Genomic DNA, 15,741 nt, shown 5'->3' with positions numbered 1-15,741 from the left:
TATATATATATACATGTATGTTAAATATACGCCATTTTTTGGCATAGTTCTCCGTCGCGTGGCGTGTTGCACGTGTGGTTTTGTGCTGTTTTGGGGGGGCTTCTGTTTGTGCAAACTCCTTTTTTTTGATTGGAGGCCAGCAAGTTTAGCGGCACTGACTTTTTGCTTTCGGTGTTCTGCGTGTGCATGTGCTGTATGGGCATGTGTTTGCTCAGGTTTGCGCTACGCACTGCATGCAGTGGATTTCCCCTTTTTGCTGGAGTGCGCGTGCAAGTCTCTCTTTCTGTCCGCAGTCATCGCATGTCTGCTCTTTGTGTTTTGGGAGGCTTCCCTGTTTTGTGTCTCGCCTCTGTGCCTCCCTTTGCGGTCCTTGCACGCACTCTCGAGCGGCGCTGTTGCTCGCTCGCTTGCTGCTGGCGGTTTGAATCGACTGTACGAGGACGTCGCTGCACTGGGGAGTGCTACTAATCCTGCTGCTGCCTTGACGACCTTAGGGCAGCAGCAGGAGCTGCTGCATGCGCCGCAGCAAATGTCTGCGAGGCAGGAGCTTCAGGAACCTCCGCTGCGTTCTTTCCAGGAGTATGCGCAGCTATCTCTGGCTGCCTGCGACATTCCTGGATTGGACGCGGCCATGCAGAAGCGGCGTCTGCTGCCCGTCTCCTCCGAGTGGATCTTCAGATCTGCTGCCTCTGAGCAGCTCGCTGCTCCGAATCACGCTTTTGGCCTCCCGCAGCATCAAGAAGAACGAGAAGAAGAACAGCAGCAAGAGCAGCTGCTGAGGGAGTTCGAGCAGCGCGAAGAGCAGGATCTTGAGGGGGGGAAGACTTGGCAGCAACAGATGCCATCTCAGCAGCAGCCGCTGATGGCGTTTATCAACAGGTTGGCTGCGAAGCACATGTGCCCCCTCTGGATCAAGGGTCAAGTCCGAGAGGCGTCTCATTTCCAAGCCAGGAAGTTGCAGCAGCAGAAACAGCAACAGCAAGCGGTGCACCTGCAGCCGCAGGAGGCGCAGCAGCAGCAAGAGCTCATTGCAGCCATCTCGGAAATTAATTTTGGACCGCAGGTTATGACTCACCTGAATATCCCGCCTTTTTCTGCTTTTCTCTTCGAAGAGCAGCAGCAGCAGCAGCAAGAGGGCAGCGGCAGCGTTGACTTTGAGGCTTCATCTCCCGAGATGGCTGTGCTGCTCAAGGAGACAGTCGCTCTTGAGGAGACAGTGCTGCAGCAGATGGAAGCGTTGATTGCCTTACTTGGAGAAGGGCGTTTCGAGCCGCTCTTCCCCCTCGTGAACCCCACAGATATCTTCCAAGTAGATGCTTCTGCGGCTACGCACCATCAGCAGCAGCAGCAGCAGCAGCAGCTGCAGCAGCAGCAGCTGCTGCAGGAGGTGCAGCAGGCAGTTCGCTTTCTTCCGGAGAAAGAGCAAACGCGCAAGGCGCAGAAAAAATTAATGCGGGGAGCAGAAGGCAGGGGCCTCTTGGTTCGGCGGATTGCGCAGAGGTTGAAAACAATCGACGACCTTGTTCGGCAATGGGTAGGTAGTGAAAGCGTCCATCTCTACTATAGGGTGCTGCATGTCTGCTTTCTGTAGTTTAAAAATTCGATCTGTTTGTGGTTGGCTTTTTTGGCAGTCCCTTTGTATATATGTATAGAGCTGCCTTCTCGTGGGCGTCTCTCCTCTCGATGGCGTATTCGTTGCCTGCAAAAAGGCATTTTTGCGTGAGTCGCGTTGCTTTTTTGGCTTGGTGGGTAAAAAGGGCGCAGTCTGTTGTTGTTATTGCTTTCTTTTTTTGCGTTGCAGCTGTCTCTACCCTCGTCAGACACATCGGCAGTCTACTCTGCCGTGCAGCAGCAGCTCTTGCACCTGCTGACTCAGCGTTTCTCTGGCGCAACTGCAGCAACTGCAACAGCAACTGCAGCAACAGCAACTGCAGCAACTGCAGCAACTGCAGCGCAACGCCCTTGCGGCACTCCTGCGGATTCTGCGGCGATGGGCTGCAGTTCCAGCGGGGATGGTGACATGTTGTGGGAGGCTGATGCTGCGCAGCTGCAAGCCAAGTATCTGCAGCGTCTGGGCCCCCTACTGTGTTCAAGCTGTACAGTCTTTGACGATATGACTGGCGAATGTTTGGGAGGAGGTGGCGGAAGTGCAGCGCTGTCAGGAGGGGGGGGAGGCGATGAGCGTGGAGGCTTGGTGAGGATGCAGGAGGGAGTCGAGACGGAGCGCATGCGGCGGAGAAACATCTCTGAGTGCTTGCGGCGTGCTGAGTCGTACCAGCTTTTCCTGTCTTTCGAGGATCCGAACATGCGGAAGGGCGCTCCTGCTGCTGCGGGGGAAGCTACGGCGAATTCTGCTGCAGCCGCTGATGGCATGCCTGGAGACTACGCAGCAAGAGCTGCTTCGCGGCTGCTCGAGGGGGAAGAGGAGGGAGCTCCTGCCGCCGCTGCTCCCGCTGCTGCCGACGATCGGGAGGAAGCCGTGACACTCGAGACCGTCAACAGCTGCAGCATCGTGCACCTGAGCACCTCCCTCAACAGCAGCGGCAGGCGCGCAGAGGGCACTTCTTTGGAGGAACTGCGTGCAGCTCGACTGGTGCTGCAGCCGCGAATTGGTGGTCGTGGAAAAGCTGCTGGAGATGCCGTCGGGATAATCGAGGGTTTGTGCGGCTTTACTTCGCAGTCTTTGCACCAGCGAGAAGTACTCACCCCCCTCTATCGACGAAAGCCGTCGCTCCTATGCCCCTCCTGTCTCAAACAGCTGCTGCTCGTGCAACAAGCTCGTGCAGACGTCTCCTGTTACCACCACTTGCTTTTGCACGTCTTTCGGCAGTATCGGGGGGGGGTGAACTACAGCAGCAGCAGCAGTAGCGGCAGCGGTACTGCTGAGGCTGAGGCTTTTGCTCTCAACAGTGTCATCGGGCAGTCCCTGTTGGCAAAAAAGAAGAACCTTCTTCTGCGAATTCGCGATTTGTTGTCTCTCATCCCCATGCATCACCAGCAGCAACATTACCAGCAGCAACATTACCAGCAGCAACATTACCAGCAACAGCAGCATCACCAGCAACAGCAGCAAAATTACCAGCAACAGCAGCATCACCAGCAACAGCAGCAACATTACCAGCAACAGCAGCATCACCAGCAACAGCAGCATCACCAGCATCACCAGCAGCAGGAGCAGCAGCAGTTACTACTCCAGCCACAACAAGCGCAGCAACAGCGACTGCCTTCGAAAGCGGATGCACATCAGCAACAGCAGCACTGGCAGCAGCAACAGCCCCCTGTTGAGAGCTGGGGTGCGCCTCGAAGGAATTTCGCAGAGAATCTCGCACGGCAGACTCCAGAAGAAAGCCTAGCTGCTATGGCAGGCAAAGGAGTTGCAGTCGAGCAAGAAGGGAGGGATTACTTGGGAGTTGAGACTATCCTTGGCGTCATTTCCCTGCTGAGCTGGCTGCTGCAGTGGCATATCCTCGCTGCAGCACTTTTGTTATCTGCATTGCTCTGCATGACGGCTTGGGTCGCTCGCCAGTGCTGGGCGGAGCACTGCGCCGACTTTTACATGCATCAACTGCAGCAGGAGGAAGCTGCTGCCGCTGCAAAGGCGAGAGCTGCCAGCAGAGCATCGCAAAGGGCGGCTGCAGCTGCATCCGCAGTTGCAGCCGCGGCAACAGCGCCGCAAGAACCTCACCGTCAAGCAAGCAACAGCAGCAGCAGCAAGCTGCAGCGGCACAGGCCCATGAAGGCTGCTGCTGCACCCGTATCCAAGAAACAGCAGCAAGCGCTGAAGAAGCAGCAACAGAAGCAACAGCAGCTGCAACAACAGATGCAACAACAAGAGGTGCAGCAACAACAAGAGCTGCAGCAGCAACAAGAGATGCAGCAACAACAAGAGCTGCAACAACAACAGGAGCAACAGCAGCACCAGGAGATCGCTGCAAGAGCCAGTATGTCTACGCACGGGATTTCTACAACACCAGTGGAGGCGCAAGCCGTTTTGGCATGCGCAGATTCAGCAGATGCGGCACTTGTGCCCGCCGTTGCACCCGATACTGCCACGCTTCAGACAGCAGGAAATTGTGCAGCAGGGACTGCTTCTGACTTAGAAATTCTCTCGGAGAGCGCAGCGTGCAAATCACCTGCTGCTTCCAAGGATGCAACGGACCATATACCCCAGGAAGAGCAGCAGCCCATGGGGCAGCAAGAGGCTGCTGGCGAAGCAGCAGGAAGTTTAGAAGCAGTCTCACGGGTGGAGACAGCAGCAGTGCTTCCCGTTGCTGCTGCCGCTGCTGCTGCTATTGATGAACATGGCCACTCGCAGCAACGCGATGCCTATAGCGGCACCTCGAAAGGCCGTCGCAAGAATAAGCAACAGCAACAGCAAAAGCAGAAGTTTGGCGTAAATGTTGAGTGGAAGAGTGTGGGAGCTGAAGCATCCCCGGAGAAGGCAACCGGCTACAGCAGCACCAAGCCACAGCAGCAGCAGCAGCAGCAGCGGGAGTGTACAACAGGATTCGCAAGCTCTGCGGCAAGTGCCGCTGGAGCTGGTGTTAGTGCTGGTGCGATGGCTCTTAGAGGGGCAGTGGACACGCCAAAGCTGTGGGGTGGGAAGCCTTCGAATATTCCATCTGCGGATGCAGAGACGATGGTTGCAGCAGCAGCAGCACCAGTCGCTTTACCGAAGCCTCTAAATGCTTTTGCTGGCGCGAGGAAATCGGCAGCACTGACAGCACTTGCTGCGGAAGATCAGGCTGGAGCTGCTGCTGCGGCGTGCGAGGCCGTGTCGAGTGGCAGCATGCAGCAGCAGCAGCGGCAGCAGCAGCAGCATCACGACACGGCAGCAGCAGCAGCAGCAGCCGCGGCAGCGCCTAGCAGCGGACGCTTCCGCGAGGAGTTGGAATTGCTGCAGCGGCTGGTGCAGTATTTGGAGGTTCAGCAGATTCCTTTCTCGCTGCAGCGGGGAGAGCTGCCGGAACGTGCTCTGGGGTGTCTAGACAGTGGAGGAGGCCGGACCAGCAGCATGCTGCAGCGACTCGGCTGGAAGCATGTGAAGGGCAGTTCAGGTAGACAGGGATTTGTGCGCTTTCCAAAGCGGCTGGTAGCTGAATTCCTCGTTTCTGGGGGTGCAGCGATTTCGCATCCAGCAGGCAAAGCAGGAGGGGGACTATCTGGTGGAATCTGCTCTGCCGACCAGCAGCAGCAGCAGCAACCGCCGCATGCTTGCAAACCCGATAATTGCGCTACGGCTACGACGCTGATTCCAACCGGCAGCAGCAGCAGCAGAGTAGTGGGGGGGCTCAAGGGAAAAGAGGGGTTGCTTTGTGCGATCGCGTCTGCGCAAGGCGGGAGTGCAGCTTCGCGCAGTCCTCTCAAGCAGCCGCAGCCGTTGCAAGGAGGCCCCTCTGCGGCTGCTTTTTCTCGAGGCAGTAGCGGTCGAGCTGCCTCGCCTTTACGGCAAGGCGAAGCTGCAGAAGGGCGCGCCTCCAGCGCACGAACGTCGTGGTCTGTCCAGACATCCAACCAGCTGCTCTTCGTGGGTGCGCGCAGTAGCCGCAGCAAAGACAAGGCTTCCCCGACAGGCAGCAGCCTGTACAGCCGCAACAACAGCCAGCAGTTGCTGCTACCAGTGAGCACAGTTGCACCGATTACACGGCCGGCAGCAGCAGGCCGATCTCCGGTCGGCTCTCCTGTCAGTCCGCTGCGAGCAACTAGCAGCATGGGAAGCAGCGGCAGCTCGAACAGCAGCAGCATGGGGATGCAGCACTCTTCGTCTCTGCCGTGCGAAACCTCCTCAAGGACTGTGGCGCGAGGCAGCGGAACTATTGGCAGCGGCAGTGGCAGAAAATTTCCCCGCGCCGAGGTAGCCGTCGCTCCTGCAGGACCGCAAACACTGCAGACACTGCAGCAACATCAGCAACAGCAGACGCTGCAGCAACATCAGCAACAGCAGACACTGCAGCAACAGCAGCAGCAGCAGCAGCAGCAGGTTTCATTTTGGGGCACTGCAGCAGCAGCACCGGGCGCTGCCGATAGAGACAGTGGCGATGGCATGAGGCCTGCACAGGAGCTGCTTGCTGCAGCGTTGCTTGCTGACTTCAGCAGCAGGGATAATGGCAGCTGGCTGCCCTTCTCTTTCTCCAGAGACACGCCTACGCAGCAGCAGGAGGACTGCGAGCAGCGGCAGCGGGACGACTCGCTCTTCTTTTGTAGCATTCCTTCGCCTCGTTCCACCGAGGAGAGCTGCATGCTGAGCAGCACGCCGAAGGCAGTTGCAGCGGTAGAACCGGGCGAAATCGACGCTCTGCTGCTAGGAGAAGACACAGGCCAGCAGCAGCAGCCGCTGTCTTGCTGGCTCATGGAGGAGATGGCAGTGCAGCATCAGCCTCAACAGCAGCACCACCATCTGCCAGGCCCCTCCCGCAGGAGCGATGCAGCGGCTGCAGCGAGCAGCTTCGCCTCTGCGCCGCCTGGTATTTGGACGTTGGGCACTGACGCGGGTGAAAGCCTTGCCGTCTTGGCTCAAAATGACGCAGCAGCTGCAACGGTAGCAGCCTTCCTCACCAGGGATTTCGCGCGCAGCAGCAGCAGCAGCAGCAGCACTGCAGCAGCAGCAGCTGCTGTAGCCACGGACCACTGCTTTGCTGGCTTAGTACCCCCTCCGCCCCCTGGCTTCGCCTACCCAATGGGGGGGGGGAGGGGCTCAGAAGCAGAACAAGCAGCAGCACAAGCAGCCGCAAGGAGTACTAGCCGCATGAGTGCTACGGCAGCTGCTCTGCATTCGTTATGGACTCCTGGTGACGATACAGCCACAGGGAGATTTGCTGCGGAGAACTCCGGGGGTGAGTTGCCATGGTAGTGTGGGTGCCTTTTGCTCCGGGGGGTGCTGCGTGTGTGGGCCCTTTTCAAGGGAAGATGCCGCTGCGGTGCTGCTCTTTGTTGCTGCCACCATTTGCTGCTCCTGCGGCAGCTTTGTCGGCAGCAGTTTAACGTCTTCTGCTTTCTTCGTCTGGTCAACTGCTGTTGTTGCTTTCTGCGTGCAGGGTTGGCGGTAGGGAGATCTGGAGCGTCGCAACAGGCGAGGGGATCGCAGGACAAACAGCAGCACGAGTAGCGGCTTTTTCTCTGTGCTTGAGAAAGCGAGCAGCCAGCCGTTGGTGAGGCTGGATGTAACGAGGCGGGTGGAAGGATAGACTTCCTCCGCTGTCTGCTGTGTGTGTGGGATGTTGAAAGAGGGGAAATGCGTCATGCGCTCCTGTGGCTATTGATGCCTCTGAGGGCCATGGCGGTGGTAAGGTGGTGCGTTGTGAGGGGCAGAAGCCTCGGGCAGAGAGAGAGCCTTCAGGGCTTGTTTAACTGGCTTCTCCTCCCTATGAAAATGTTGAGGAGATTGGGGACCTGGAGGACTGGCTAGCCAGCAAGAAAAAGAACTGGCTCGACACGGCATTGCGCGGTTGTCAGGCTAGCTGTGTGTATGGGATTATGCGAGAGAATACGGAAAGAGCAAGGTCGCGCTAGGGGAAGGGACGCGCAGGCGAAAAGGTACATTACAGTGCAGAGGGAGAGCCAGCGTCCTTCTCCCCTCATTACATGTTCTTCCACTGGTGTCTTCTGTGACATGCTTGCACTAACTTCTTACTGCGCTGCTAGGCGGCAGGGGGAGCGTCCTTCATGAGGGGGCCTAGCGTGTAGGGGCCACGTTAAAAGTGCTTATCGGCTGCCACCTCAGATGAATGCCTGCATGTCGGCTAAAACGTATTAAGTAATGTGGCGGTGCCCCTTCCTGATCGCCGCATCCCTTCGCTGCCGAGTCGCTGCTGTGTTTCAGCTAGCACTACGTAAGCAGTGGCAGCAGTATCTGTTGAGAATCTCTGGGGTGTCCTTGAGTCTGAAGTTTCAGCGGCGAACTCAGAAAAGGTTTGGGGGCTTGGGTTTGTTTTTTGGGGAGGGCGGTTGGTGAGAGAGCGAGGTTAGTGGAGGAACCGTTGCTGCCAACAAGCCCCCGCAAACGAATGTTTAAAGGAAGAACAAGCAGTTGAGTCTAGTTCACTAGAGTATGCTTCTAGTCAGATGTGGGCTTGTAGGGAATTAGTGAATCAGATTCTCCATTGCTGTTCTAAAAAGAGTATGGTCATTTGCATTCGTGGTGAGAATGTTATACGTGCATCCTTACAAACGCATCTGTCGAATTTCGATGTTACGCCCCACAGGGGCTAATCCCTGAATATCCTGACTGTGTAACGACCCTCAGCGCGATGTGCTTCACGGGTTCTACTTGTAGTGTCGTTAGCGTGTACCCCGTCTAAGACAATTGTGCTCAACTTTTGACGTCTTGTTGTCTGAAGGCAGAGTTTTGCCGGAAATTCGGGCTGGTTGTGGATGCCGCTAATAATATGCAGGCTACTGTTCATTCTGCATTGTATCCACTGTGTTGTCCAATGCACAAGAATGGCGGGATACACTATGGATGCGACACGTTGGTCACTGTGTGTGGCATTGACTCAACACTTCCCATGTAGAGTTACTGCTTCTTTACGCGAAACTTCTCGAAATGGGCCAATAAACTATTGCCTTTTTTGGCAGAAACAATACAATTGGTCATTGCTACGAGTAGCCGCCTCCAACCTAGGGAAGGGATACCCTCAGAGGCACTGGTTGCATAGGCGCTGCCGTAGATGTAGGCAGGGGGAGGTCACCACTGCCTCGCACGTTGGGCCACACATATTCAGTGCTTTCATTGTTTCTTTTGGTTGCGATATCAAAGGAAGTATCGAAAGGAGCGTGAAGTGAGGCGGCCATGTTCCGGAGAAGGGGTGGCAAGAAAGGAATCACGTGGGGAGACCCCTCACTTGGGAGCCTTCCTTTTCGCCCTTCTCCGGATTAAATCTGTCTGAATTATTCGTAGCTTTCCTCCATGTCCTAAACAGCTTTACCCTGCCTCCTCTGTCTCTCTGCAGCAACCACTCTCTGCGTGTCCCTCTCTGTCCTCGTCCCCCTGGAATGGTAGTCCGCCACTATACATCGCCCTTGTGTAATTCTGCGGGACAAATCCCTGGAGTTGAAACGCTTAACGAGTGTTCCCTTCCTTTTTATAGGGGGGCAGGATAGTTGCGTCACATATAATCCATGTCTTGGGCTTACTTCGCTCTTGACGATCACACGGTCTCCCGCAGGGAGGGAGGATTCAGCATTGCTCCCGCCAACCGTGCACGCCACGGAGATACCTTTCAGCATGAGGGCCGGCCCTTCGGGCCGGATGGGGGTCCCCCAGATAGGCAGAAGAGCCCCTTTAGCCTTGTCTTGCAGACGGCGAAGGCCGTATAGGAATTGTCGCGCTTTGTGTGTGCGTCGATCCGTAGCTTCACGCATGTCCACGTATGCTGATACACCTGCACTGCTGTGTCTACATTTGAACTGTTAGAACGAGGTCTGTTAGGTCTACTGCTCACCAGGGGGTCGTTTGTCAATGGCAGGGCCCATGGGCACCAAAGACAAGCGGAAGGGGGATCCAGGAAGCCCCCGGATGCCCCCTTCTTTCCGCCCCAACAATATATACTTCCTGAATGCGGATACGAAAAGTACGCATGCATACGACATAGAGTGGAACGTTTAGCTCTTAGTACTCGGTGTAATTATGGACTGAAGGCATAGCGATTAGAGTCGAAGGCTCGTGTGCCTGCTTCGCAGGTCGCGTGCAGCTGTTAATGGACGCAACAAAGGGGTCATCCAAGGCATCCCCCTCAGCTCGCAGTCTGCCGAGGACTGTGAAGGCCACTACACACGCCGCGCCTGGGAGGACGCGGCAGGCTCCGCGTACGGTGTCTCGGGCTTCCACCGGGGTAAAAAAGGGGCCAAGGGACACTGAGGATGTGCTGAGCTCGCTTGATTTGTCTGGAACGGCCTCACTCCCTTATTCTGTCCTAAAAGACACCCGCCTGGCCTCCCTTGTCTCATTTTATGCGTCCTACAAGGTGCACCGGCTCTTAGCTGAGCCTATGGGTCCCTGTAGAGGGACGCCAGCGCCGGCGGCAAATTCAGTGGGCCTCTCGCGAGGCTTCCGAACTCACGGAACGTCGAGTGAGGGGCTTCACCAAAGGAGAGCACCCATAGCAGGTGGCGGATCTAGCGAACTTGGTTCCAGGGGGCACGTGCAACAGCGCGGCAAGGAGCGCTTGGGGACCTTCAATTCTGGCACCAAGCAAAACCACCAAGGGCCCCCTGGGGGGTCACCTCTTGAAATGCGCGTCGAAGGTAAATCCTCCATTCTGCAGACGAAAAAAGCACAGCCTATGCGGCTTGTGTCACGGAGGAGGAGCAGCAGCAGCGGCGGGGATGGGCTGAGGCAGAGTGAGAGCAAGGTTCAGCATCCTACCGTCAAGAGTGCAGCACCATCAGGACTCGATGGTTCTCCGAGTGCAGTGGTGGCGCAGGAAAGCGCCGACGTACCTGCTGTTACTTCTGCTCCTGCTGGAGCAGTTCCCGCACCGCCTGCTCCAAAGCTGCTTTTACCGCGCTTGCTACTGCCTCCCCTGGTGTCAGAGGGGGGCAGCCCGTGGGAGCAGAGCAGCTGGAGATCTCCTCTCTCGGCGAGATCCGGGATAGGCGTCCTGACTTGGGGAGTTCCTGGAGTCCTTCCGAGCTTGAGGGCTCCTGTGGACGGTTGTGCAGCGGCAGATGCCTCCCGTAGTACTAGAGCTGTACGGCCAGGGCCTCTCTCTCCACCCTCCAAGAAGAAAACAGCTGTGCGAGCAGCAGAGTCGCAGTCAGCAACAGCACCTGCGCCAGCGGCAGCCACCTCAGTGGCAACAAAAGGTTCCGAACTACTGCGTGCCCGCGTTTTCCTTTGCAAAGAGGGCAAGGAGGTAGAGCGCCACAAATGGAATCTCCTTGGTGACCTGGCTGCCGCAAGAGCAGCAAAAGCTAAATTAAGCAAGAAGCTGCAAGCACTTAAAGCTCTCCCAGGAGCACTGGAGACCCTCAAGGCGTCTATTGGGCAAAGGCTTCAGGCACTCGAGTTGCCTGCCTTACTAACGGCCTTCGGAGAAGGCCTTCAACAGCAGTCGCGGCACCAGGGTACTCCGCGGCAGCAGTTTCAACTGGTGGTAGTGCCACAGCGGAGGGTAGACGGGAAGCAACAAGAGCAGAGAGCTAAGGCCTATCCACACCAGCAAACTGCACCAGGGTATTTCTCCAGTCAGCTGCTATCCACCACGAGAGCAGCAGGAGTGTCCGAAGGACCAGCTCCAGCAAACGCACTACCATCTTCAGAAATTCCAGCTGCAGCTGCCCTAAGACCCGCAACAGCAGCTACATCAACAGCAGCAGAGCTGGCATCTGAAGACACCGCAGGAGGCGAGCGACGCGTCAAGCATTCTGCCAGTCCCCGTGTGGACTCCTTAAGGGTTCTCCCCCTTACGTATGCGATAGTAGGGGGGCCCTCTGTGCATCGGCGCTGTTTCGCAATTTGTGTGGAGACCTCTGCTGCTGTTAGGAGGTACTTGGGGGAGATTAAATGGGAATTGGAAAAGTTACTACACCATTTGTATTCAAAGGAACATGCAAGGGCTGTGTTGCTGGCGTATGATGGAAGGAAGGTGAGGATTGCGTTGTGTGGGGAAAAGGAGGAAAATGTGTACACTACTGCCTCCAAGAGGAAGTAAAACAGCCACTGGTTTCTTTCGTACCCTCAGCTTATCCAAAGCTCTAGTTTATTACTCTGTGTGTTGTATAAGGAAAGCGGGGTAGCACGACACAGGGGGAGGAGTGCCTAGCGACGCCGCTGACTGGAGGCGCTTGAAGCGGGGGCATCTATTTGCGTTTCTCTATCTACATTTCCATGTAACATTCTTTGCTTGTATGCTGTCATCTCGCCTGTGACTGCCTGGTATTCTCTGAATGTGCATGTTGCTCTCCCTCATTCTCAGTCTCATTGTGTCGTCTGCTATACATGTCTGCATCCCTGGCACTGCTAGTATCCACCCATTCCGCTATATCACCTTATCTTGTCATTTTCTTCCTGTTTCTACGTGTTTTACGCAAGAAAATGAGGCTGCTCTCTTCTGCTACGTTACCTCTACACAGCAAGGCCTCAGCCCTTAGGACTCATTCCGCCTTTCAAATCTGCCTACACTTGAGCATGCACACACACATACACTTGGATAGTTCCAAGTATACTTACGGATGCGTCTATGCATATGCTACGGTTACACCGAAAAGTATAAAAACATCTGCTTAAAGCCTCCCCCTGTCTACCTGGCAACTCCAACCTCTTAAGCAATAAAATTCACAAACAGATGTAGCTTGTCCTTTTGTTTTCCCTCAGCTACACCAGTTTCCTGGTACGTGGCCCCCTGTTCTGACAGACACGGTGTACAAGCAGACAGTAGATTTCGTTGCTGGGTTGAAGGCAAGCAGGTGCAGCACCGTGGGAGCCCCCAGCAACAAGGCACGTGGCCAGGGCAGCCTGAGGGACGCACTGCAAGTAGCAATCGGGCTTCATCCTGATGTACTTTATCTCATTGCGCATACAGCACCGGGTCAGATACTTGGCTCCTCTTGCTATTGCTGATGTTGCTGCTGAAGGAAGTGCTGCCATCTGAGTGCACAACTAGGGAGGCAAGCGTAGAAAGGCAGGCAGGGGGAAAGGCAGCAGGGGTCCTAGAGGCCCGAAGATCAACCCCAGGAGGAAATGACATAGTTCACTCTAGAGATCAGTTTCATGCAGAGGCAAAACCAAAATAAGGATTAGGGCGCCTGCTTTAGGGTAGGAGAAATAGGCAGAAATGGGCAAATACAGAGGGCCAGAGGGATTGAGTCAAGGGTTAACAGCCGAAAGGTGACGAGAAATGAAGCACTCAGAATGATAGAGATGTGCCAAGAGGCTGAACGTGGACACGATGTAGCCTGATTGCTGTATGGTGGCAAATGCGGACCAGTGAAGCACAGACACACAGAAGCAGAAATGCCAGAACGGATGAAGAGGCACCTCTAGAACTCTTCGTTCACCGCCTCTTCTGTGTGCATGTGGCGTAGCCCAGCCGTCGGACCGTGAGGCCATCATTAAGTCCCTTCAGACATCGGCGAGTGTCTGTGATCTTAGTGTTTCTCGAGGGTCACAGTGCGGCCTTCGTGATCCTTGGGCATCGACTGAGGGGGGCTTCCAGGACCGCACCCCTGTTGAAGAAAGGGCAGCCCAAAGACGGCCCCTAGACTTCAGATACGTTGCCTTCAGGAATCCACTAGCCTCAGTTTCTGACGAAGAGTTCTTTATAAGCCTTGCGCGTACAGCCCATGGATGGTGCGCACCGCAAGCCGACATTCCTGGCGACAATACTCTTAGAGGGCACGGCGCCTTTGCATTGCCCATAAGTAGGCCCCAAAAGATGGGGGATGTGGAGATCCCTTTGAGTTCTCTGAAAGCAGGGAGGCCTGCAGATTCCTCTACGCTCCTTTCTCGTACGCGACTGGGCAGCAATTCTCAATTGCGACAGCCTCGCGCTGCTGCAGTATTAGCTCCACCACCAACGGCAGCGGTAGCAGCACCAGCCAAAGGCTTTGCAGCCGGCTGTCTACCACCCAACGTGGTAGCCCTGGATCGTCTGGGGCTTCGGAAAAGAATTGCCAGAGATGAGCGTCTTTGCATGAGCTACGCTACCAAGATACAAGTACTAGACACTCTGAACCTCACAGATTTTAGTCCACATACACAGACAACCGGCACGAAGGCACGATGTTTAAGACCTAGGATTGAGCAGACTGGGGCTCAGAATATTGGGATCGCCACCTAGGGTTCCCGCTCAGTGAGTGTGTGTGTAAGGCGGCACAAGATCTCTATCAGGACGAGGCCAAACTTACGAATTTTATCCAGGTATTAAAAGCTCTAAAGCATAGAGAGCAACCCCAAAGCCATCTAAGGGAGTTGCACCTTTATTACGACACATTCTCAGCCCTTTATTATTACACGTTCTAAGCCAGTAAATGTGGACATAATGACTTACAAGGTGCGAGCACAAAAGGGCCTTCTGTGGGGCCTTTTGCTGCTTGCGAGGGTAATTGCATTTACAGCTTAGCACCAGTTCCGCCGAGGATGAGGTTTTATGCATGTGTTCTTAAGGTTTGCGGCGCAGGAACTGCGTGACAAACTTCATACCGAGATTGCGTTGAAGCACGTAATCGAGGACGATGAGAAACGGGCAAGTCACTGTTTGTGTTTTAGGGCTTAACGTTCTGGACGAGTGGTCAAGGTTTCAGCATTTCGAGGAAGAAGGGAAGGCACTTCCTTTCTGACAGGATCCATATGATTCATCGTACCGTACAGCGGTGCGCGTCAGTTAGAGCAGGTAGAGCCTTTGGCTTTGTTTGGTGCATGCAGTGTCTCGAGGCTGTCGGCGACCACGTGCACCAGCAAGACCTTACGAAGAAGCCGAAGAACGCGAGGAGCAGAAAAAAGAATAAACGGATACCTGCACAGCTGCATAAGTAGAAACATAGATCCATTTGCACATTTGCACGCACATGTCAAGCGGTGTCTACACGCCGGCATCCACCGTGCATGTGTGCATCTGGGTATACATATGCGTACACCAGTACACAGATATTAGTTCTAAGTTTAAATGGCTGAGGCACAGATCTGCTTTTTGTATTATTAGCTGCAAGTGCATACGATGGTCAACTTACAGTTGAGTGCATATAGGTGTGCGTACCTCAAAAGAGCAACGCGTATATCTGCGCAGCTGCACACAAAAATGCATCTGCATAACTGTTGCCGATAAGACAGGCATCGAAAGCAAAAGAAAAATAGGCAAGAAAGAGCAGGAGTAGACTCGCATATCATAATTCGTTTTGCGTAGTAATGTGCCAACAATAGTCCTACAACCCATACGCGCTGTACACCTTTCCAAATTTCAAGTGCAGCCAAACCCAGTGGCTTCAACAATTAGGGATTTCGAAGCGTAAGCGGCGCATGGGATCCATACATGGAGAGGGTCTCCAAAGGCTACTTACTACATGCTCTAATGCCGCCCTTCGAAATAACCACATAGTAGTGACCACTGGTGAACGTCTGCATGCACTAATGTCCCTACTTTTTGTTCTTTCCTGAGGGCGGTGGAGACAAGAACGAAAAACTACCTTTATTTTTCGCCTTCAGCCCATCCTCTGAGGGTTTGCACGCATTACTTCTGGCTGTGTGAAGAGAGGAAAAGAAAATACATGACCTTTTCTGTCAATTCTGTATGTCGCTCCCCTTCCTCTCTCTCTATCGCCTGCTCCCTCTCTCTGCTTTTACCTTACCATCCTCATATCGTGTTTTCCCTCTCCTCTGTGCCACCTCGGTTTCTCTTTGCTTTGCACGTAAGACAATAGCGAAAACATCTTGAGGCGCTCATACGCCAGAATCGACATCCACTGAGCGCTGCGTTACCACTTTTTAAATTCATAGCAAAATGAAGCGATTGACTCTGACCTCTCGATGAGCTTTGCTATTCTGCTACCAGAAGCTAGTAATGTACTGTTAGATGGGCTACTCTTCAGCATGTCACACCAAACACAGGCACGAAATAGATGTACCTTCACTAGACGTAGGCAAGCAATAGCGAAAAGGGGCTTAATGAGGCTGTAAAGGAAAAAGCATTGACAGCTGCTTTAATAGAGACATTCTGGTAGCTATCAACTTTCTTAATGGAGTATGTGATTTCATTCCACCCATTCACAAGGAGTAGCTAGTAAGAATTTTTCTGGTACAAAGAATGG

The 15,741-nt window shown here is 54.6% G+C and overlaps 3 protein-coding genes across 3 annotated transcripts; all 3 read left to right on the top strand.

Moving 5' to 3' along the window:
* The first annotated feature begins 862 nt into the window (after positions 1-862).
* Positions 863-3,353, top strand: LOC113146588 (zinc finger protein 853-like). The gene is made up of 5 exons (XM_026334395.1): positions 863-982; positions 1,016-1,534; positions 1,802-2,147; positions 2,214-2,406; positions 3,335-3,353. The coding sequence occupies exons 1-5, from the start codon at positions 863-865 to the stop codon at positions 3,351-3,353; spliced, it is 1,197 nt and encodes a 398-aa protein (XP_026190180.1).
* Positions 3,354-3,943: 590 nt separating this feature from the next.
* On the top strand, positions 3,944-12,559 carry LOC113146587 (dynein assembly factor 3, axonemal homolog). The gene is made up of 6 exons (XM_026334394.1): positions 3,944-4,179; positions 4,528-4,744; positions 4,789-4,860; positions 5,938-5,980; positions 10,777-11,037; positions 12,285-12,559. The coding sequence occupies exons 1-6, from the start codon at positions 3,944-3,946 to the stop codon at positions 12,557-12,559; spliced, it is 1,104 nt and encodes a 367-aa protein (XP_026190179.1).
* A 214-nt stretch (positions 12,560-12,773) lies between these two features.
* LOC113146586 lies at positions 12,774-14,946 on the top strand. Its single transcript, XM_026334393.1, has 5 exons — positions 12,774-12,826; positions 13,091-13,741; positions 14,105-14,183; positions 14,363-14,429; positions 14,900-14,946. Exons 1-5 carry the CDS (start codon positions 12,774-12,776, stop codon positions 14,944-14,946), a joined length of 897 nt encoding a protein of 298 aa, XP_026190178.1.
* The last annotated feature ends 795 nt before the right edge of the window (positions 14,947-15,741 follow it).

The sequence above is a fragment of the Cyclospora cayetanensis genome, unplaced genomic scaffold (assembly GCF_002999335.1).
Source record: "Cyclospora cayetanensis isolate NF1_C8 unplaced genomic scaffold, CcayRef3 CcayRef3_contig_41, whole genome shotgun sequence".
NCBI classification, from domain to species: domain Eukaryota; phylum Apicomplexa; class Conoidasida; order Eucoccidiorida; family Eimeriidae; genus Cyclospora; species Cyclospora cayetanensis.
Note: the sequence above shows the minus strand (reverse complement) of the source record. Positions and strands in the feature narration are given on the sequence as shown.

Coding starts and splice junctions, on each gene's coding strand:
- LOC113146586 (XM_026334393.1), top strand. CDS start 12,774: ATGGGCAAATACAGAGGGCCAGAGGGATTGAGTCAAGGGTTAACAGCC. Junction 12,827..13,090: donor CAAGGGTTAACAGCCGAAAG/GTGACGAGAAAT, acceptor CTGTGATCTTAG/TGTTTCTCGAGGGTCACAGT. Junction 13,742..14,104: donor TGTTTAAGACCTAGGATTGA/GCAGACTGGGGC, acceptor TGTGTTCTTAAG/GTTTGCGGCGCAGGAACTGC.
- LOC113146587 (XM_026334394.1), top strand. CDS start 3,944: ATGTCTACGCACGGGATTTCTACAACACCAGTGGAGGCGCAAGCCGTT. Junction 4,745..4,788: donor CACTTGCTGCGGAAGATCAG/GCTGGAGCTGCT, acceptor GTCGAGTGGCAG/CATGCAGCAGCAGCAGCGGC. Junction 5,981..10,776: donor AGCAGCAGCAGCAGCAGCAG/GTTTCATTTTGG, acceptor CACCTGCGCCAG/CGGCAGCCACCTCAGTGGCA.
- LOC113146588 (XM_026334395.1), top strand. CDS start 863: ATGGCGTTTATCAACAGGTTGGCTGCGAAGCACATGTGCCCCCTCTGG. Junction 983..1,015: donor AGCAGAAACAGCAACAGCAA/GCGGTGCACCTG, acceptor GAGGCGCAGCAG/CAGCAAGAGCTCATTGCAGC. Junction 1,535..1,801: donor ACGACCTTGTTCGGCAATGG/GTAGGTAGTGAA, acceptor TTTGCGTTGCAG/CTGTCTCTACCCTCGTCAGA.